Here is a 22,839-nt window from a genome sequence, read left to right as displayed (position 1 = left end):
AGTAAGTGCTTCCTGCACTGGCTTCTCAGCTGTTACTCTATGCCTTAAGCCAAATTTAAAAGTAGTAACACCAGAGCGTAACATCAATTTGTCTTCGTTTAGTGGCTTGCTTCATTTGCATTCTTTCAACACAGAGTTGTGAAATGTTTAAACAATGTGAAGAATATTTCTAACTTGTAACAGCAGCTTTGCTTTGAATGATCCTCTGATTAGTCATATAATAAGATGACTTTTCTCTTAAAAGTATTTCAGACATACATAAAAATTAACAGATTAGAAATACTACATCAAACTACTAAACACAAAACTACTACTACACCCATTATGTATCAGTCCAAACATATTTTATATTTGCATAGAGTAAACAGTATCTGGATTGCTTATTTGTGATTATAGGTTTTTAGAAAACCTATCGAGGTAGGAAATTTTTAATTAAATACATACCTTTTTACTGCATGCTAGAGAACACAATAGACTAAAACATTATTTAGATACACTAAGCTTCTCATAAAAGTAAACAAATAATATATAGAAAACAAGTATTTCGTTTTAGCCAGACCTGGGACTTCTCTAACAGTGCTATGAAAGGCACAGCCTGGACCAGTTAGCACTATGAAATTGCTGCTAGCTCATTAAAGGTTTGTAAATATTTATCATTCCACAGTATAGTGCTATGCTTGCAGTAATGAGCGATCAGACCAGGGCCTCTGATAAYGGTAAAGCCAAGCACAAGAGTTTTTGGTCTGGGTGCTGCACAAACCCTGTTACACACTGCAGCCAGCGCGGAAGGGGGTTGTTAAGCCCTGCCGTAGGGCACAATCTTTGGCTCCCTTACAGCAAAAGGGCTGGAAAACACTGAGATGCAAACTCAAAATACTAGCAAGAATGCAGAAATCTGTATCTAAAAAAGAGGTAAAATATATGCTTACATGCACAACTCCTATGGTTTTGAAGCACAGGATGGCGGCTCACCAGGTTTCAGAAACTGGCTCAGAGAGATTCACCAACTTCTCTGCAAAGTTACGCTTCTTTGGAGGGGTAGGGGTGGACGATGAATGGTTAAATGTGGAAGTCAGCCTGCCAATTTCTTCAAAAGCTTCTAATGCTCTTAATCAGTGCCCATTAGTATTCCCCCACTCTCTTTCTCTCTGCCCTTGCTTTCAGCTCCCCAACCCTACTGCGTACTTCTAATATTGAACTGTTTCCCAGACCACTGGAAAGAGTGAAACTTTTCTGTTAGGGTATCAGTCTCCTCTGTGACTTCTTCATGAAAAATGCAGCAAGAAACTGCATCAGAAATCTCTAGAGCAGGAGTCTCACTATACTTCCACATGTTGGTCGTCTGCAAAGGAGAGGGAGGAAATGGAAAAGAGAAAATGGATGGAGAGAAGGCCATTGGGAATTTTTAGCAAAACTTTCTCCGGACAGAAAAATATTGACTCACAAGCATCAAAAACTTTCATCATATGGAAAAGATTGTTCTTCCTCCTCCTTTATAAAATGTGGAGTCTGCCAAATACTTTCACAATTTCAAGTGAAAAAGTCTTCTTAGTGAAGCTCAATACATTTTAAGAGGTATTAGATAGTTAATATTGAATCATAGTATTCATCTAATGCATACAATCTTTTTTCATATTTGGAAAACTGAGAAATCAGCTCAATACAGTTAAAACATTAACCAGTTAATATTGAAGCACAGTATCTATCCAACACATTCATATTTTTACATTCGATTTGCAAAATACTGTGAAGCCAACTCATTGCAATTTGGGATAGAGGTTTATTTTTTTTTTATTCCAACATTTTCACAAGACAAAAAGCATTTTCCATCAGCTCTGGCTGATGATCACCCCTTTTACACTATGTCTCAGGGAGGTATCACCAAAGGAGCTATAAATTATCTAATTATCTCTGGGTATGTCTATACTGCCAAACAAAGAAGAGCAGGCAGAGATCTTTTGCATCCTACTCTTGAACACTTCAGTCGTTCAGCCCTCGGCTCTATTTCACTCTCCAGTTCTCCCTCCCCAGGACGACGCCTTGACCACAGGGCAGAAGGCAGTTTTGTCCAGAGGTCCCTCCTCTTTTAGGAGATGAACAAGATGACCACAGACCTGGCTCTCCTCATCCTATAGCATACCCAAAAGACACTTTACTTTTAGGCACCACTGTGTCCTACTCCACAGGTCGTAAGACACATGATTGAAGTTTCATGCTAGAAAAGCACCATTCTGGTGGGCTGCAGCACAGTCCTTTCAGATACTTTGAAGCAAAACCCCATTAACTGCATGTAAGGTCTAGAGGACTACCACCAAAAGCTCAAGAGACCCACGGTCAAGTCCTAGGTAGGAGAGATGCAGCCAGTCAATGCAGCCCCTAAGCGGCATGGAAAGGGGGAAAGGCTGCACCAYTGCACCYSGAGATCAGGARCTGCTKTATTCAACTCCTGTGCGTGTGCGYGCACATATATATACACACACATAATAAATAAAAGCTCTAAGTCCACTATATGGATGGATGTTCGAGCTGCTCTGTAGTTTGTTGGAACAGATTCACTTGAGGTCACTATTACTGAAATGGGTTAATTCTGGCATGCCTTTAGCAAGAATAAACTAGCTTATATATTAAACAACAGTTAAAGCTCATACAGCATTAGCCCATCTATCGAGTGTATTCCTGTTAGATCAAAAGGGGGAAAAAAAAGAAAAAGATCAGAGAAAGGAAAGGCAAGGCTAAAAAAAACAGTAGAAATATCATTTTTATATGCAACACAAAGCAATATATGTTCATTCATATCAATATTATTTTTAAAAACTAATTGTGTATGGTTTTTAGAATAATATCTTTATGAAAAATTAATGGATGTTTTTCCACACTTAAAAAATAAATCAAAAATACCACAGCAATTTTCCAAAACTACAGTTTCATTGGTACACTTCTGCTCTTTGTGTCTCCAATGTTACTTCATTTTCCCTTTCTTGGTAATTCAAAGATGTTGTCCACGCTATTTAATAAAGCTAAGAGACACTCCCTAAAATTCCATTATCTGCTTACTTAACTAGATTACCAAGTGTATTTTAAGCAAATGAAACTGAATAATTTGGTGTACACTATTTAAACATACAAATTTGAAATATAAAATCTGTATTTTAAATGATGTATTTTTTATTTTAATTATATATGAAATTTATACACAAAGGAATTTTAGTAGGGGAAACAAACAAGAGTATATATTTTTTAAATGTACATAAAGAWGCATAGTAGGGGAGAAAGGCCGACCATAAATATAAAAGCACAGTAATCCAATCAYAACAGTCAGCCCACTAAAAACTTCAGTGCTGACTCTCCAGATGTGCAGTAGCTACTGCAACATCAGAAGACCAGCYCAAAGGAATGCCAAAGCACTTGTGCGTCTCACGCTGCCGTCACGTGATGGACATTTATTGGTACCTACAAATAAAAACCATGCCCACTGTCATTCAAGGGTAGAGTTGACGCCACAAACAAATTCTGAAAGGAAGCAGATTAAAACCGTGGCTCGAACTCCAAATTAAGATTAAGAGTAGATTTTTAGCTTTCTTAAAAGTACACGCTAAATAGATTTTTCCTCTATGGCTTTAAATTYTACCTGGTTCTCTTAGAAGGCAAATACATAGTATTTTCAGTACACAAAGATGTGTGATTGTGTGCCATGATAGTTTATATATTTCTAGTTTAYTTGGTTTATTTCAAGGAAAATATTGTAGTTTGCTGTATTTTAATTGCTCCCAGGTGTTTCTCAATTAATACCCATGAGGTTTTTACTCCATTATTTACACACAAGCCATTAAGTACTTAATCATTTTTGAGGCAGYTGACATTTAATCTGTTCAACATAACCCTGATCTTCAAATACAAGGAAACATTTTTCAGATATATTTATTTGTAGGAAAGATAATTATAGTCAATCTGCCTTGCTTCTCCTAGAGATAGGCTCAAATCCACTTATTAGGAACCAAAAATTATCAGGAGCRGATAATTCCTGTGTCCCATTGAACACAAGCTGCTGTTTTCAGGCCTGTTTTCAATTAGCGTCATGCACCAACTGCAGTACCACTAATTAGCACACCTTTYGGAAGGCTGACCATACAAATCAAACCACAAAGACTACAGAAACAAATTCACTTCCCAAAGCAATGCCCCAAGACAAAGCTATAGGAAACCAGTACAGAAATTTGTTGAATTTAACAACAGTGCCTGTTCTRTACAGCTGCTCTAAGGTTACACAGGACACCTAAACTTTCAGGATCCCCCATCTAGCATATTTCATATGYATCAGAGTCAGGATTAATTAAACAGAATCACATATTTACCAAAAGACTCTTCAGAACAAGTACAATGAGAATGCAAAGTTAAATGGTATTATTTTYCTCCAAATCATTTTTAAACCCTCACTTGTATTTCTACTTTTTGTGTGCCTGGAAAGTTACACAAAATCTGATGCTTCAGGGCTACACCTAATTATACTGGGCATCCAGAAATAGGTGAATCTGACTCAGAATTTCTGCATGCTTTGCCAACCAATCAAACAATAAGAAATGCAAGCTATGGTTAAATTAAGCAATAAGACACCGCAAGCTGCAAGTTGTGGCATATCCGCATACACCATACCGCAAGGAAGAAGAGCACAACAGGAAGCCTAGTTTTAAAGTAGCAGTTGTCCTCACTACCGCTAAGAATATCATCACAACCAGGACTGCAAACTCAGCTCATTCAGTTGARGTTACAGGACAAAGTATTCTAAACCAAATGTTAGAAAACTGGATTAAATAGAGAACTAGGATATTTTTCTGCTGTTATAAAAAAAGCAGTGATATTTGATATTTTTGATTGCAGTTATTACTTATCACCTTTTTAACTCTTTGAAAGTGAAGCTAAGAAGCTTTCTTGTATGTAAACAACTGCTAATAATAGATAATAGTGACATGGTTATTTTTACATCAATCTTTCACTATACTGATAAAAGGCATGGACAACTAATACAGGATATGAAGAGCTATTCAAAAATGGTGCTTGTAAAAGTGTGGGAAGTTTGATTACTCATGAGTGATGGGACCATACACCAAACATGCAAGAGATCCAAGTGACTTATAAAATCTTGATATCACAAGATTTATTTTCATGATGCATATTCTGAGAGAAAAGAAAAATATTAGAAAATAAGTGTCTCATATTTTAAGAGAAGAAAGTCAAATTCTTCAGTGATTCCCTTATGTGCAACTTCATCTACTTATAAAAGACTGCAAATGCCATGAAGTTTGCAATTTTTTTTTGGAAGGCTGTAAGGATTTTTCTTTTAATTGGCAGTATGTGTCTTTCTCCTGCCAGTCCAATTGGTTTAATTAACACTTGCAAATAGCAGTAAGGGCAGAGATTGCACTCCTATCATCAGGAGTGTATTTCAACCATCAAATAATTACTATTTACCAGTTAGCCAACAGAAGTTAACTCTTACAGCAAAAACCTTTATAAATACATATGTACATACACACACACACACAGAGTAACAGAAAAGTTCATAATCTGATTTGTTTATTGACTATTTTTGATTGATTTTCAACTGTTCATATTCATATACACCTTGAATCAKGTGCACTGATGCTTGAAAGGTGTCATTATACCCCACAAAATTCCRAGTCATCTGGAGAAACAGCAAATTTCCTCACTTGATAAGCAGTACTGTGTGTAGACACAATCTCCAAGCCAGACTTAGTCCCTTTATGACTAGACTCTGACAAATGGGTACAAAACTAGAAAAAATAGCAATTCACATCCAGACTTAGTCATTTACCTTAAGCTAAATAAGTAAGTGGGGGTGCTGTATTTTGCAAGCAGTACAGGACATATGTGCAAAAGACCAGATTCCCTCCCCTCCTCTCCTCCCCCCCCAAAAAAATCTCCATACTTGTCCAGGTCTGTTCACTCTGAAAGAGCTCAAGTGCAGCAGACGCAAAACAACTGTTTTACTCTTTTTTTCACAGCACTATGGAATCAGATTATGCCCATAGATTAGACTAAAACTGGTCCCAGACACTTCAAAAGAAACGTATCTCATCACGAGAACGTCAGGGTATTTGTTTTCATGTCACAAGAGTGATCATTATTAATTACTGACTTAGAGCACAAACACCAAAACAAAGTAATAGATTAAATCCCCACGTGTTCTCTGCCTAAATTTTAGAAAAGCTAAAAAGTAATAGTAAGAGAATGGAGCTGACARCCCTAAAGCAATTATAGTCATTGATGATAACTGCCATAATGACAGCAACAAAAGGAAACAAGTAMGTGAACCCTGCCAAAACTGAAAACTTTCCATTAAAGGCTGCTTCTCTAGAGAGCCATTATAACCTTGCTAATTCAATCATCTGACTAACTTGTAAGGTCATTTTCTAAAGGCGAAGTGACAAGGTTTGAGTTAGATGTTAAAGGGAGGGTTAGAGGTGGTTTTTTTGTTTTTTTTTTTTTGTTGTTTTTTTTTGTTTATTTGTTTTTCTTTAAGGTTGATAGTATGTCCTAAGCAATGTGGCAATAAATTCATTCCAAGCAATGTGGCAACTTGACACCAACTGCACTCGATGAAAAAATACATGTTTTTGTTTAGACTGATAACATAAATAACACTCTTTGTCTATATTCATCATGAAACAAGTTGTGCTATTAAAAACTACTTTGCACAAGGGCTGCAAACATAATATACAGTCAGCTTTCAAACTAAAACGTGTTTAAGACTTGTTTGAACAAGTGGAGTATTTCCTATTGATTTTAGATTAGGAACATTTCCAGATTTCCATGCCTGCAAGAGAACAATCTTTTTTTCATTTCTGAATAAAACTGTACATAATAAAATATGTTATTTTGTACCATATCATTTTCCAAACTCAATAGTTACTTTTGTGGTAGTCTTTTTTTCATGACTACTTTTAAAGGAAAAGTATTTTGCCACTTATAAGCTATGTTACTCAGTGCAAAGGGCTAAAGCAAAGATCTAAAAAATTACCTAAATCACACTGTGATACATTTAAGCTGCAGGTGATTTAGAATGTAACATACCAAAGAACTCAAATAGAATTTAGTTTAAATTACACAGCATTCTTAGAAAATTCAAGCATACTAAGATAAAGTATCCAATTACCCCACTGAATTTTTTGCTTGAGTAACAGTTTCTAGATTCAGCCTAGAATTAATGGCTAGTAAACAGTTTTAGGATTTGGCCTGCTATTTGTATCTGCCAAAGACTTCTCTATCCAAAACTACTAATGCATGACTCAAAATATTAATTGTACTTTTATTGATGAGTGCATTAGTATAGGCTTTTATACAAATGTTTCTGATAGAGCTTTACCTTCTAACTGGRGACTAAGACAACCCATATCAAAGTCAGTTTCCAGTACCCAAGTTTTGTCACCCTTCCCTTTCCTAGCTGCTTCCAGAAGCAGCAACAATTTGGCATAGGTTTTGCTATAATCCTTTCTGCAGATACTCACATAGCTCAGTATTCAAACAAACAACAAAAATATATATACACACACAAATATAGAAATATATGTATGTGTGCATGTGTGTGTGCGCGTATGTATATATACACCCATATTGAGTGCATCAGAGTTTTCTGAAAGCCCCAAAATAATGTGAGCTGAATGCCAGGACAGTGTTGAAATTTTAAAGGAAAGAAACCACTGTGACAGAAGCGGTGCTCTTTTCACCTCTTGTCTACGTTCACTGCAACCTCGCAGGCGGATGGCCACAAGCAAGCCCTCATGTCCCCATTCTTGGGTCAGAAAGGAGACTGAGTTAATCAGAGGAGGTCATCTCTCAGGGAACCAACTGGGTGCAACCACAAGAAGAAAAAGTTGACTGGCAGAATGACTAGAAACCCAGTAAAAGGGAAATCGAATATTCAGAGAGTTTTGTTAAAAGGCTGAAATGCAGAAAGTGACTGAAACCTGTAAGAAGAAACAGAAGTTTCTCTTCATCTTTTCTGTTGGAATAGGAATCTGGAAACATTGGTTCATTCTCAACTCAGAAGCTTGCTGTGACTTGTTCCTTCATGTTAAAGAAAAGAAAAGAAAAAAAAAAAAAAAAAGAAAAGAGGAACCAAGTCTTTCTGGTGTTTTTTTCTTCTCAGGATAAAAGATCTGACATTCTTGTTTTGCTTTGTCTTTGGGGAAGACAACACAGAAATGAAGATGAGTAATGTTTCAAGAAAGTTTGTGTTCTCTTTTGATTTGCTACAGTTCTGCCAGCTGAAAGGCCATACACTTCCAACCTTCCCAGGGTGTTCTCTGATGCCCTAAAAAGGCTGTAACAGCAAAAATGAAAGACAACTAGAAGAAATCAGTGTACATGTGCAACAAATTCTAAGGTCTATTTTAATTAGCACAATGTTTTGAATGATCAATGAAGAGATGAAACAGCAGACACAATGTACTCAGCCTACCTAGGCACAATACATCTCAATTTGAAATACCCATCACCTAGAAGTTAGCTGGTAAAATTTAAAAGAATTATGCATATCTTTTACTTAAAGATGCAGTCCCATCCTAATTCACAAGCAAAAGCATTTTTCTTATTCCTATTTTTGAAAGATTCACATAAAGTTCATGCTAGGTACTTAGTCTACCAAGTTAGGTACACTGTCCCAAGAGACAAAGCGATCATGTCATAGCAATAGGATCAGTTGAAATGAAGTTAGCTAGCTCAAGAGCATTTAGTCTCTCCTCACGCCGCACTACAGACTGCAAAACAAAAGTGCACAGACGCAGAAACCTGTTTTGAGAGAAGCAGCTTCGTAAGAACATACCTGAAAAACAAACTACACTAATTCATACCATAGGATTTGACAATAGCCCATTTCAGAAGAATTCACGAGACTAACATCATTTTGATCTCCCAGAGCATCCGATTGACTGTTCTCCCTAGTTCTTTACCAGTCTTAATTTCTGTTGGTCTTCTAGTTCCCAGCCTCAGAAAAAATCATGAGACTTAACATACTTCTACAATTATCAGCATGTTGTTACCCTTACCAGCGTGTAGGGAAGCTGGGTTACCATTCTGCTTGTTCTTCCACCAATCATCCATTTATCTAACTTGGTATCTTCAGACAAAGCCAAATAATGTAGAAAGAACTCTCTCATTAACCATGCCACATATATATAGAGCATTCATAAAACTGCTATATTCTGAAATTCCCAGACTAATGTAACAGCTTTATAGATACCAAAATAACTGTTATTTTCAAAAACTGAAAAAATATACACCATTGTTTTAGTTACAGGTATTTGGAAGTTATGTTTACTTGTAGTTACTTAGAAGTTTATCCTATTAGAGTTTTTTTTCCTCTCAATAGTTTATTGTTGAATCAACAGAATTTCCACCACATGCTACTGATGTTGTCACAAAGTAAAAAGGACCAGGTTCAGGTGCTTCCTCCCCTCACTGCCCTCCCCACTCCCCCTGTAATGAATCATGTAAAGTTTACTTTCTTTAGCTTTTTTTTTTTTTTGCTTTATAAATGCAATTTTTAAAAATTAATTAGATACCTTTTACAGTTAACCTATATCTCTAGATTGGAAAGGAGCTAGATCTGGGCTCAAAGGCAGAGGTGATACAGCCCAAGTGACAGCCACTTGTTGAGTCCAGACTGAAGGATGTTGCAAGAACTAAAGTAACAAGAGTTTGAGTGACAGTTTTAGCTGCGATGACAGATAGATCATTGAGATATTAGGTAGAAAAAAAATGATACTAGGAATGATAAAGGTCCATCTCAAAAACGATGCCTGGGTTACAGGCCTCAGTAAAAGAAAGAATGATACTGTCTGCATTAATTCAGAAAAGTAGTCGAGAATGACATTCTTGTATGTTATACTGACCAATGCCATTTTATTGCCTTTCCATATTATTCTAAGAGAAGAGGCAGATATTCTCATCCTTAAAGATTTTTCACTCTACTTGCAAAGTATCTAAAACAGTAATAAATGACTAGAACACCTAAGCACAAAACTGATACAAACACTCTGTTACTTAATCACGACCTTACATCTTCCACATTCGTTACACAGAAGGAGGTTATGGATTAGTAAGTAACATCCTGTAGAGTTTCAGCTGTGTAGCATTACAATCATTTTCACAAGGTATTACAGTAATTTTTCAGTATGTTGCATTAATGTTGGTTTTAATCAAAGCAATAACATCAACAATTTTTTTTTCAGAACACAGAATCAGCAAATCCTAGGACGAGAGTGCAAGATAACTGGTTTTATCCTCTTGCCAGGAAACAGTCTTAGCTGCATCTGCAGTGATTTGTTGCTGTCACCTGGACACCCTCTAGAGGTAGGCAGGGAAGCCCTCAGTATAAAAATTAAGCCTCAGAGCCAGACTTGTAACAGCATAACCAGCCAACATCAGGCATCCCTCCATTCAGAGACAAGCCTGAGCGAGGGAAGTTTTATTGCTGAGCCATCACAACACAGTAAATACAGCAGGTACCCGGCGGGCTCATCAGACCCTGCTGCACCGCACGCACTGGGCGGTGATAAACACTGAGGCGCTGGCTCATCGCAGGGTGCTAAAGGTAGGTCTGCGCTGGCCTCGCGAATAAACTCAGCCCATTCCCAAAGTAAAAGCATGCTTCAGACCTCATCTGACTCGTCTCTTAATTATTTCAAAGATCTTTTCAACTGATCATGTTCTCCTCCAGGATCATTTTTATATCACGTCTCCATTTCAGAGAGATTTTCCTCTTTCATGCTAAAGACAGAATAAGCAAAACGTGCCAAGCGTTAATAAACCTGAAAAAACACAATCCAAATTTTATAGAATCATACTTCTTAAATACTGAATTTGGAGATGCCAAAAACTGTGATGTTTTAATATATTTGAGCTTGCAATCACTATCCACTGTATTATATAGGCTTAATTGATTAAATATTAYTTAGGATTAATTTATTGATGATAAACACAAGTCATAAAGCCCAYGATAACTTTGAACTGTAGTGAGGCAATTTACAGATATGGGCAGGTTAAAAAAAAAACAAAAGAAAAAAAATGGAGAACAAAATTACACAAAGGCTTTTTCAAGGTAAATAACCCTCTTCTGACATTAACTGGCATGAGATCACACTTCAGTTTGGTATAGATATTTCAGTTGATGTTTTCCCATCAACAAAGGGTAGAAACAACACAATTCAACCTAATTTTATATATTTTAAATGGTTTTGGTAYTTCACAGATACTGTTAATTCAGCCACAGTTTCAAGGAGAAATCCCTGGATGYGAATAAGATGTATTCTAATGACTTCATTCTTTCCTGCAAAAATGTCCCCAAATATCAGSCACCTCAAGGGCATTCTGAAGTCCRGGACTTCAGATGCGCCCCAGGTCTTCCTCGAAAAATAAACATAGCCATGCTGCAGGTTAGAGATTAGGCTACACTCTGGTGACCCGGCTTCACGTCTTCCTGTCCACAGAAGTAGCAAAAAAAAAAAAAAAANAAAAAAAAAAAAAAAAAAAAAAAAAAAAAAAAAAAAAAAAAAAAAAAAGTGATCTAAGCTCTAGCAGAGCGTGGACACAGATCTGAATAAAACAGCTGAGACTCAACCTCAGCACGAAGGGAGAGGACGCTGCCGGTGGCACGGGGACCCTCATCCCCAGCACAAAGTAAGCCTCTAATGGCCATCAACAAGATCAGCCGGAGTCTGGAAAARGAGATTTTTATCCTGTGCACCCTGCTAGCCAGTGTTATCTCGCAGATGCAGAYGGCCCTACGATTAGGCGTACCCCTGTCCCTTTGACGGCAGGGCCCGGGGGGGCTCCCCACAGGGGGCCGCGGCTCCGATCCCCACGGGAAGCTGGGAGTACAGGTCGGAAGTGACCGCCCGCTCGGCGAGCCCGGCAGCTGCTACCAAACGCCTCTGCCGTGCTGCAGAGCTTATTTATTTTGTTCTTGCATCACACTAGCAGACACACATACACACACACAAACACAAAAATATATGGACATTTGCCAAGGAAAAAGCACTTGGAAACACAATCAGGTAAGGAATAAGACTTTCACTACGTCAAAACTTCAGTGCAAAAAGATGTAAAGATCAATACCATGTTTTAGCTATATAAAGTCCAATAAATTGGTTCACATTGGAGCTTCAGCTTGATTTCTACAGAGAACAGATAACAAAAGGAAAAAAAAATCAACTAAAACTATATTACTAATAATATAAAGCAAACATGTACACATGTCTACCTTTAAAGTAACGATGTTCAGTATCAATCAAATAGTCTAGTGTATTTTCTTCAGTTCTACCTCACCTYGATAATTTGTTCYCATCTAGGTACRTTCSCATACATCTAGGTAGCACCTCCTACCTCTAAAATTTCACGAGTGCTCTCATTATAACTCTTCCTACACAATATCTGCAAACAGTGCAATCTACCACAGAGCACCTGCACATATACCATGTGCTAGCTATTAAGATTTCAACACCGGCCTTCATCCCTCCATATGTGGATCACTGCAATCACTCCATCACTCCAATGAGTGCATCTTCAGAAGCTTTTTAAACATATCTCTTAGACAGATGCTTTTTCACTAGCATGCAAAAGATAGAGCTTTTATCAACACTCGCTTTGGTGGTTTCTACTATCTGCTACGTAAGGGCCTAGAAGTATTAATAATATCACTAAAACAGCATGTCTACAAGTACTCCCAAGATGAAAATTAAAATTACTTCCAAACTGCACTTATAATTCAGGATTACCACCTGCCTCATCCCTGCATACAATAATGGTCCAATCCCAATATCCTGACTATGTGATTATTTGCAGAAACCACATCATGAGTAAAGTTTTGTCAGCAGGTAGTGTGACTTTTGAGGAAGGTGAACTTCTCTCCAGACAGTATCTCCCAGCAGCAAACCAAATGATTGTTTCTGAGCTGAAAGGGATAGAAATACGTATATTTGAACAAACTGTTTTATTATGTAAAGATTTACATAACTAAGATGTTAAAATTTGCTGCTTTTTTTTAATTCCGAACTCTGCTTCATCTTTAGTCTACGCATGCAATTTTTAATGGCGCATCTYCTCAAATAAGAAAGCATCTACAGGTTAAATGACCAGCAATTCAGTAAATCACTAAAGTGCATGCACATTCATTGCAACTAATACATACATACACAGGAAATGTACTGAAACTTCCTTAAAGGAACTAGCATTTAACTATCACTTCTAGTAAAAACAAGCAGGTGGAATCAGAGGCATAAGAAAAGCTGCCTCCCAACTGCAGTTTAGCAAGGTCTGGAGGACAAGCCTAGGAGAAACCAAATTGCCAACAGTAGGCTCATCTTTGCTGCAAGTCGCTTGCACCCTCTGTACATACACTGCTTTGCATTTCCTGCCACCAGCAAGCATCCTTTTGCAGAGAGTAGTAAGGACTTTTACTACTAAAATATATGCTCTTTTCTACGGTTATGTTTCATACAACACACGTGATGCAAACTGACTCCACTGGAAGTATTATCAATTGCACAAAGACAGGCCAGAGAAGAAATGCAGGTTTCTTTCCTCCTAATAATTTTAGAGACTACTTCTAACCTCAGTCAGCATAACTTTCTCAGAAGTAAAAGCATTTTTGAAGCTCATGCATTTTTGTGTCATTTCCTGGCAACATAGCAGTGCTTCTTCTCCAGCACAAGGCCACATAAAAAGGAACATAGCACATCATCTGTTTGACAGAGGCTGTAGTATACGCACCACTCTCCAGGCTTACCACACTAACTTTGACTGATCACCTGTCATTCTCGAAAGACATGACAGTTTTGACATTAAAACTAGAAAAAAGAAGAAGTTACTGATACACAGGAAAGACATGTCTCTTGGGGAGACACACCTACCTTTCCAAAGCCAGTGCCAGATATACTCATATTTGATCCTCCACTCTCACCACTTACAGAAGTGCATCCAAAACAATTTTTCATCTTAATTTTCCCACAAAGACCCTCTCAAGTATGTCAAGATCCTCACAAGTCATACATTTATGAAAGGTCCCAGCAGTAACTTTTAAGTGCATTCCTGCCAACAGAGCTTGGAAAAGAAAGATTTGCATATTTGCTTCTAATGGATAATTCTCAGATTTCAGGGCTATGGATGAGCTTAGACTACAAAAAGCAATTAAATTTAATGCACTAGAAGATGCTATTTCTGACCGACTGACCTCAAAAGGGTCTGTACAGATGCTCTAGCCTAAGAGACTAGTGAAATAGGAAGATATCCAATTATGTGTTAGCTAACTTTTCTCCTCCACCTCCCAAAGCAGAAAGATTTTATTCTCTAGGTTTTGTCATATTTGACTTTTGGCACTAGCATGTTGACACCATATGATATCTGGTATGATTGCAATAAAAATGAAAATGCTACAAAAATCTTGAAAGGCTTAATGTGTTTGCTTTTTTAAACTAGGGAGTCTCAAAGCAAGAAGGAAGCCAAAACAAACAGGAATATATTGCTTAAATCAAGAAGTGGGCAGGTACAGAACTTCCTTTCCTCATCATCTCTAATCAGTTTAAGAGCATGATTCATTTGTTACACTTCATTCCGTACAAGTGTGGAGAAAAAAAAAAGTGAATTAGTCTTTGAATATACAGTAGAATAATTAAAGGAAGCTACAGGTATCATATGCCTTTGAAAATCCTTTACTCCTAAGAGAGTGCTTATATATACATTTATGTCCCTCATTGACAGAAAACATACAAATACACGCTTGAGTATTTTCTTGGATGAAGGCCTAGCAGATGAAGTCAGATATACATATAGCTGGAGTACTATGACCACTTCTGAACCGCTGGACCAGACGTACACAGAAGTAATCACACATTCTTTCAAGTAGAACAGCACCAAAGACTCCGCTTCAGTGCCCCAAATGATGAATGTTTTGCAGAGCTCCCTGTAATGCAATTACACTGCAACTCAGACAGCTATCACAAGACAAATCTACCGTTCAACAGAAAATTGACAATACTGCTTGACCAAGTGCAGCTGCCCTGTAAAGCAGCCTTTGAACTTCTAATTAATAACTTTTAAGGAAGTTTATTTTGACATAAGCTCAGCAACTGCTTAAAATTATTTTGCAAATGATAAAACTGTACCTCTGATRAATTTTCTTCTTAAACTGATGTGCCACGGGTGGCGGTCCCCGGGGCAATCTAAATGCGCTCCCTTACAGGAAATCTGTAAACCAAACTCTTAAAAAGCTCTCACAGAAAATAAAAAGAAAAAAAAATAGATACACAAGTTCTCACAAATTCAGTATGATTTATATCTGTAAGATATCTCAATACACTAGCATTAGTAACAAAAAAAATAGAATAATGCATGATCTGTTGTGTGAGTACTCTGCAAAAGGGGGGAAAACAAGATTTACTGTAAGGATAAACAGCTGCCTCATTAGGAAGACTCTAGCAATGTTAAAGATTTTTTCATTAGATAGGTAAAAAAAAATGCAGTAGCTACTGTGAGCAGAAGACCCGGTTTGGTTTCCATTAAAATCAGCAGTAAATTTCATTAATTTCTATCAGTCTTAAAATTTATGATAATCAAAATATGAGTCATATAAAAATGTTAAATACTCAGCAATTAATTTTTATCTGTGGATTATTAAGAAACAACTGCCATASAGTACTGAGTTCTATTTGAAATATCAGGAGGGGAGGAGGTTACGTTACCTAGGAATAAAAACTTGTCTACATAATCCTTTTTTCTATATATATAAAAAAAAAGATTAATGAAATGAAACGTTATTTTCCATTCCACTGAAACGATCATGAAAAAATTCACTGCATCTTCATGAGTACTAGTAAATATATTAATGATGATTATTATAATGAATAATGAGCGCACTACTAAGGACTGAATGAATATAAATATTCCRTATTGCTGATGCTAGAAATGATTTGCAATTATTAGAAAAATGCTCATTCGCTTGAACTTTCACCAGTTCAAGAAACTCAATTCAGCTACAAACAACAACAGCAAGAGTGCAAATGGATTTTAATAATCTAGTCACTGCACTGAAAGCACACCATATCTTAAAGCAAAAACAGAAATCATGATATTTGCACAGAAGTCAGATATCCCAGCAGAAACTTAAGAAACTACAGAAAAGTTCTTTAGCTCATTAAACGATGTCTAGAACCTACTCTGAAAGTCTGTCACACAAATACTGTCTTGCAGGCAATTAAAAGCTTTCCAAAGTCCTTCTTGAATCCCCCAAAACTAATACTCCTTGGAGACAACACATATTTCATGCCACATTATGCTTTCACAGACTGCCTGATTCCTGGACAGAATCTATTATTCCAAGCAAAATTTTTCGCCGCGTGAGGCTTAAAGTGCACCAAGAGATCCCATGTCATGCAAGACCYTCAACAACACAAGTGTAACACCCAAGAGAAATTAAAGTGAATCTAAGATTAGATTGTAACTCTCAACATAATAAATGTTAATTGTATGATTTTTGCATGAGGGAAAAAGGTTGTAGCAAAAAGATGGCTATAAAGAAAGTTCTGAACCCATTCCTTGAGAAACATGGAGAAGAGATAAAGACGACCCTACTCATTCAGGTAGTGCATTTATCTTTAAGTTCCAAATCCAAACACTGCTCTGATATACAGATTGATGTATGAATTGTGTATTTGTAACCACATACACAATTCATAGTTCTGTTTGAGAACCAAACATCATGACTGGTACAAGAAAGTCCATGTGTATGGACTTTGATCTGTTGAAGTCTTAGCAACCCTTTCTCAAAGTACTGGATCTTTCTAAGATTATATACTGTTGAACCACAAAGTAAGGCCAGCACAGAAAAGCAAACTTACTGGACCAAGCCAGAGAAGATTAAAAATGCAAACCAATATTTCACTAATGCAAGTAAAAAACATTTCTTAGACATGTTACACATCTGACACTTATCTATTAAAAATCCTGATGGAGGCAATAGCTCTCTGGAAAAAAAGAAGGGATGTTACATATTGCTATACATTTAACATGTACATATATATGTGTATGTTGTCACATATGCCTGTGAAGGGTTCCAGAAGACGACTGCTGTTCATGGGCAACACTAGGAAAAGAGAAYGAAAAGTGTTTTTACCTATTTCATTTTCTCTACTGATCACAGAGAATGTGCTGGAGTTTTAAAGACTGCAGTATTTCTGTCTCTATGGTTAGTGCATGACAACTAAGATATAAGGATTAAGATATTCAGTACAAGAAAATACAGGAAGTGAATATAAAAAGTCAAACTAAGAGAAAAGTGGAGCTCGGCATCTGGTGCAGAATAAACCAATGCATATGCATCAATTTGGGCTGMAAATCCACTGCTTGGGTAGCAGCCCCCCTGAAAAGGGCTTTGGGGTTATCTTGGATAGCAGGTTGAACACAAGCCAACAACACGCTGTCATCAGAAATAAGGCAAATGGCCTACTGGAGCATGTTAGATGAGTGTGGTCAGCAGCCTGGAGAAAGTTATCTTTCTCCTCAGTGCCAGTGAGGTCACCCTGCTGCATCTAGTTTTGAGCACGCCAGTTGAAGAGGGTYGTGGAGAAGATGGGAAAGACCCAGGAGAGCAACAAGACAGTCACAGGGCCTAGAGTATGTGCCTTAAGAATAGAAGYTGGGAAAGATGAGCTTGTCAAGTTGATCTAATAGCAGCCTACAGTGACTTGAAGGGACGTTACAAAAGGGAAGAAGCCAAGTTCTTCTTGCTAGCACCAGAGAGGCAAAGACCACAAACTGCATTTAGGAGGTTCAGACTGGCCAAAAAGACCAAAAAGCCTTTTACAACAGAAAGGTAGTRCAGTTCTGCAACARGTTACCCAGACAGGCTGTGGGACCTCCATCCTTCAAAGTTTTCAAGACCCATCTAGAAAAGAGCCGGGTGGATTTGACTGAAGAGAATGTCTTCAAATAGGACTCCATGATCTTCAAAGCCCCTTCCAAACAACATTTAGAATGAGAAATATGAATACATATAAAATCAGACTGCCTCAGATAAGACAAAATGCTGCAGATTCATACTGAAGTGAGTCTAAGTATTTACCATCATTCATTGTCACTGTCTGAAAGAAAATGCTTACTGAAATTTAGGTGACATGTGAAACAGTTTAAAATTTTTACCTTTTCAGTAACCTAATATGATTTACTTTGCCATATATCATTTATGCTGTCAACATTGTTATTTGTAAATGTTATTTTTAATGTAAATATAAATACAATGTTATCTTAACAACATTAGGCCCTGACTCTGAAAGGGTTCCTGAAAAGAAAATCTTAGCTCTATCTATAGAGTCCTAGGAATTAGTACATTAGATGCCCTAAGCTGGATAAAAGAGAATGATAAAATCATGTATGCACTTTCTGACAGTAGGAGAAAAAGCAAGTATTTAGGTTTTTGCACATACTGCTTTTTAAATAAGAATGTGGCACCTCTCTAATTTTATCAACAGCACAGTATGATGCAGCGCCATTAGCTCAGATGCAAAGAAACTGCTGTTCAACAGCCATTTGATCATTAGTAATCCATGCCTGGAAAGCAGATTCGGATAACTAAAACTGCTAGTTAAATCTTTAGCGGCCTCATTTGATTYTCTCACAAAATCATTTTTCAGTCTTTTCTGTGAAGAATGCAAAAGACAAGAACAGCATCACACCRCATCATAAGATCATCTAGCACAGTATCTGGTCTCCAGTAATGAGCAATAKAGGATGCCCATGGAAACATATCAAAACAGGTCACGCAATGTGATACCGTCCTGGCRTACTCATCCAGTCCTCTGCAATTTGTGATTCAGAAGCTTCCAGAGCAAAGATGGGGGCTTTGTAATAAGAAGGACATACCCAAAACATTAAAGACCTTTGGCATGGAATATATCATAAAGTCAGTAAAAACCAGAAACTTTACTATTCCTGAAATAAATCAAACTTTTTAAATTAGGAAACCTATGCAACCAATTATATCATACCAGTATAAGCAGTATCAAAGAGCAATATCGTTTTCTGAACAGYTTAGGCCATCTCTTTTTCAGAATGTCAATTAAGACTAAAAGTAGTACAAAATCCTTATGACAATTGAAGATGAAACCCAGAGTTAAATTTGCAACAAATCTGGAATTCCCCTTTGATCAGTCAAAGGCAATGTCATGGTATTTATTCTACATTCTTATCAAACCAAACAACCAAAAAGAATCTAAGTAAACACCATGAACAAAAGAAGAAATCCTATGACATCCCAAGACATGGTTTTWAAAAGTTTCAGCATCATAGCATTTTAACGTATGTGCGCATGTTAAGTATGCACATACTCTGCRCGTATGTGATGTGGTGTGGCATAAATATTTTACTAGCAGGAGTTTAAGTTACTGACTCATTACTCACAAATGGTATGAATGTTCTTTTCTGATTTTATAAGTGTTCACATTTTAAGTGTTCCTAAATGACTAAGAACAGAGGACTGTGGTATTTGAAAAGCAGTTTTTCAAAAACTTGCAGCAAAGATCTTTGATTTTCTTCAGGGCTTCTATGCAACAACCTACTGAGGTACACATAAGGGAGCCAAGAAACATGTAATTTATGGCTCTACTACCCAACATAATCACACCAAAGTCAAAGGCCRATGCTCAAGAGTAAATACGCAATCTAGTAGCAGAAGTTTGCAGAACAGCTGTCTTTCCCAGCATTTTGAAAGTTTATACAAATAAACTAACAAGTTGACTTCTGAATGTAGGTCACAACACTCATTCCTCAGGTGGCTGGCCTTTTTTTCTTATTCAAAAGGGCAAAAAGCAAAAAAGATGAAAGCGCACACTACACACAATTCTCAGTTCTAAAGGGTTTTTTCCCTATGGAAATGAGAAATGAAAATATCACTGGAGAGATGGTTTCTTATTGGCTAATGGTGCTGAAGTCCTCRTTCTTTATTTCAAAAAAAAAAAAGAAAAGGCAAAACCTAAATAAGCCTATGTATCTTAAACATTAAATTGAAACTCTGGAAGCAAACAGGTTATTTCAACTTGCGTTATCAGTGGGCTTCATTTCAGAAGACCAACAATCCAGACCAAGCCTAACAGCTGTTGGCCCATTTCCTCTAACAGGAACGGCACAGGGCTATGAAGGGCTCCTCTCMGATCATGAATAGCTTAGCAAAAGTAGGAGCAGATGTCTCAACCACACACTTAGTAATGTCCTTGGAAATCTAAGTTACTTGAGTGTTTCAAGACTTTCAGGTAGATAGATCTGTCTTTTTTTTCACCCCCCCTTTTTTTGATTTCTCCAAAAAAATGTATTTTCAAAGATACAGTTGTGGCTGAATCAGGTGGCTGGAAAAAAAATGAACCCACAACACTAAAAATACTGTATAAATATTTGTGGTCATTAATTCAGAATGATATAAATGCATTAAAATAACTTTTGGAGTGGCAGCCAAGCTGGCCAAATTGACATCCAAGGGAACCTGAAGTATCCACTTAAAATGCACCTTAAAAACAGGGCGCTTTAGCAGCAATAGATTCTTAAAGGTAGTATTTTAAGTAGGTGCCTTTATATTACAATAATGTTTCAAGCTTTCACACAGATCTGCTCAGATAAAATGCTGGCATTTACAGGTGCCAAAATTGCCATTTGCAATTAAAAATTAAAATTGGCACTCTTTCTATGCAGGCAATTATCTAAACGCAGCTGGCGATCTTCCTTGTTTACAGTGCTGCTGTGTCATGACTTCACTCTTTTTGGAATTTTTTTTTTTTAAGGTTTAAACTTCTCAGTTTTATTTCCCTCTTGAATTTTATTTGTTTTAATCTTCATCATGCTTTCAGAGAGAAAGGTCTAAAGCTAAAATTACAGATTTTACATGGCAACTTAGGATAGTGCAGTAAGACAATTCTTAGCAAATACTTCAGTGGTTTTCACGTTAAGTACCATCTATTCCATAGGAACAGGAGTCAGCTATTAAGAACTCAAATAGCAGAATGTACCAAATAAATGCCCTCCAAGAAGGTGGTTCTATTTGCAAATGTAGATTTTCACTGTGAAATAACAGAGTAAGCAACCGTACTGAGCAGAACAAAATAAAACATTAAGTATATCTCTATTGTTTATCATCTTTAGCAATTTTGATCTACTACGTAAATCTATCCATGAAGTATCTCATTAATCACGCAGCCATATTCCTGGCAAARTATTTTTTCAGCTATTAAAACTGTTATTAAAGTAGGGTTTGGGGATTCCCCTATTGCTGGGAGAAGGGCAGGGCTTTATGTTATCAAACATAGCTTTTAGGGAATAGTTGCTTTTTTCATCAAATCTGCTATAACCACTAGTTTTACTCTAACAAGTACCTTGGAAAACACAGTTATGTACAGCACATCAGTTAACCCTTCCATTTTCTTGAAGACATGTTTTCTACAGTCAAACACAAATATCTTGGATGATACTGAAGATCAGTTCTCTCCACCTTAACGATAATAAAATCCAACATACTCCACCTGTTATTTATTGCAACATTTTCATCTAGGACTACGATCCGTCGCACAGACCCCATGCTAGAGGCTGCACTGCACGCTGTATTGCGCGCCCTGATCAGCCACCCAAAGGGGCTTGAGAGTTGGGCCTGACTACTACCAAACCCCGTAAGAGAAAAAGAGCTTATTTTTTAACGAGCAAGGGAATACAGCACGGACGGTGGAGACGGACACTTTTATAAGTTTCACAGGGCAGCAGCAATAATGCTCTTCAAGGAGCAGCGCAACAGCATGCGTGTTTTAGTCAAACGCTGCTGCAGCGTGAGGACAGGGCGCTCACCCAGCAGTTACTTGCTAAAACAAAAAGCACAGAAATGGGCAAATGCCAGAGGAGCAAGGCGAGTGAACTGTTAATTCAATCAACTAYGCTGTTCGGCGGTTCACCGAGCCCCGGCCGCTGGGGACCTTCGGCCGAGCACTACGGCAGCGCCACGTCCATTAACAGCGGCCCCGCCGGGGAAACCCGCGCGGCAGCGGCCGCGGGACGCTGCAGCTGGACGTCGCGCCCCGCTCGCGACCTCGCCCCGAGGCCGCGGCGACGGGCGCTGCGAGGAGGCTCGTGCCCCCGCGGGGCAGCGCGCTCCCCGCGCGGGGCCTTTTCCGCGAGACGAACGGGGCCGCCGCTCCCCCCTCCCGCCCCCGCGGCCCGCGCGGGAACTTCCCCGTGGGCGCGGGCGCCCCCGCGCCGCATCCGCCCGGGCGCTTGAGGCGCGCCGAGCAGCGATGCGCGGGGCAGCACGAGGAAGAGGAGGAGGAGGAGGAAGGGGGCCCGCCGCTCCGCGCCGGCTCTGCGCGCCCGCGGACAGGTGCGGCCGGCGCCGCGAAGGGACGGGACGGGCCGGGAAGGGACGGGACGGGCCGGGGGCGGCCGTACTCACACGAAGGCGTGGTAGATGAAGGCCCAGCCGCGGGGCCGCTCCAGCACGTTGTACAGGTAGTTCTGCAGCCGGCGGTACTTGGCGTTTCTCCGGCAGCTCTGCCCGCTGCTGTACGACAGCGGCTTCCCCAGCAGGCTCATGCGGGCTCCGTGCTTGCCGCGGCGGCCCTCCCGCAGCCCGCCGCCGCCGGCGGGGGCGGCCGCGCCGCCGGTGCCCAGGAGCAGCAGCCCGTCCCCTCGGGCCGCCGCGTTCACCAGCGCCCTGCCCCGGCCCGACTCCACATCCTTCATGCCCGCCGCCGGGCGCCCCGCCGCGCCGCTCTTCACCCAGAGCGCCGCGGAGCCGCCCTCCTCGCC

At 38.7% G+C, this 22,839-nt stretch overlaps 1 protein-coding gene across 1 annotated transcript in view; it reads right to left on the bottom strand.

Moving 5' to 3' along the window:
* Positions 1-22,839, bottom strand: part of KCNQ5 (potassium voltage-gated channel subfamily Q member 5) — a 304,096-nt gene that overhangs the window by 276,057 nt on the left and 5,200 nt on the right. Inside the window, exon 2 of the mRNA XM_085316085.1 lies at positions 22,484-22,833. Coding sequence (XP_085172211.1) covers positions 22,484-22,833 — 350 coding nt within the window. The remainder of the gene's footprint in view (positions 1-22,483; positions 22,834-22,839) is intronic.

This window comes from Rhea americana, unplaced genomic scaffold (genome assembly GCF_003343005.1).
Source record: "Rhea americana isolate MKP2758 unplaced genomic scaffold, rheAme1 scaffold_45, whole genome shotgun sequence".
Classification (NCBI taxonomy): Eukaryota; Metazoa; Chordata; class Aves; order Rheiformes; family Rheidae; genus Rhea; species Rhea americana.
This window is presented reverse-complemented; position numbering and strand designations above follow the sequence as displayed.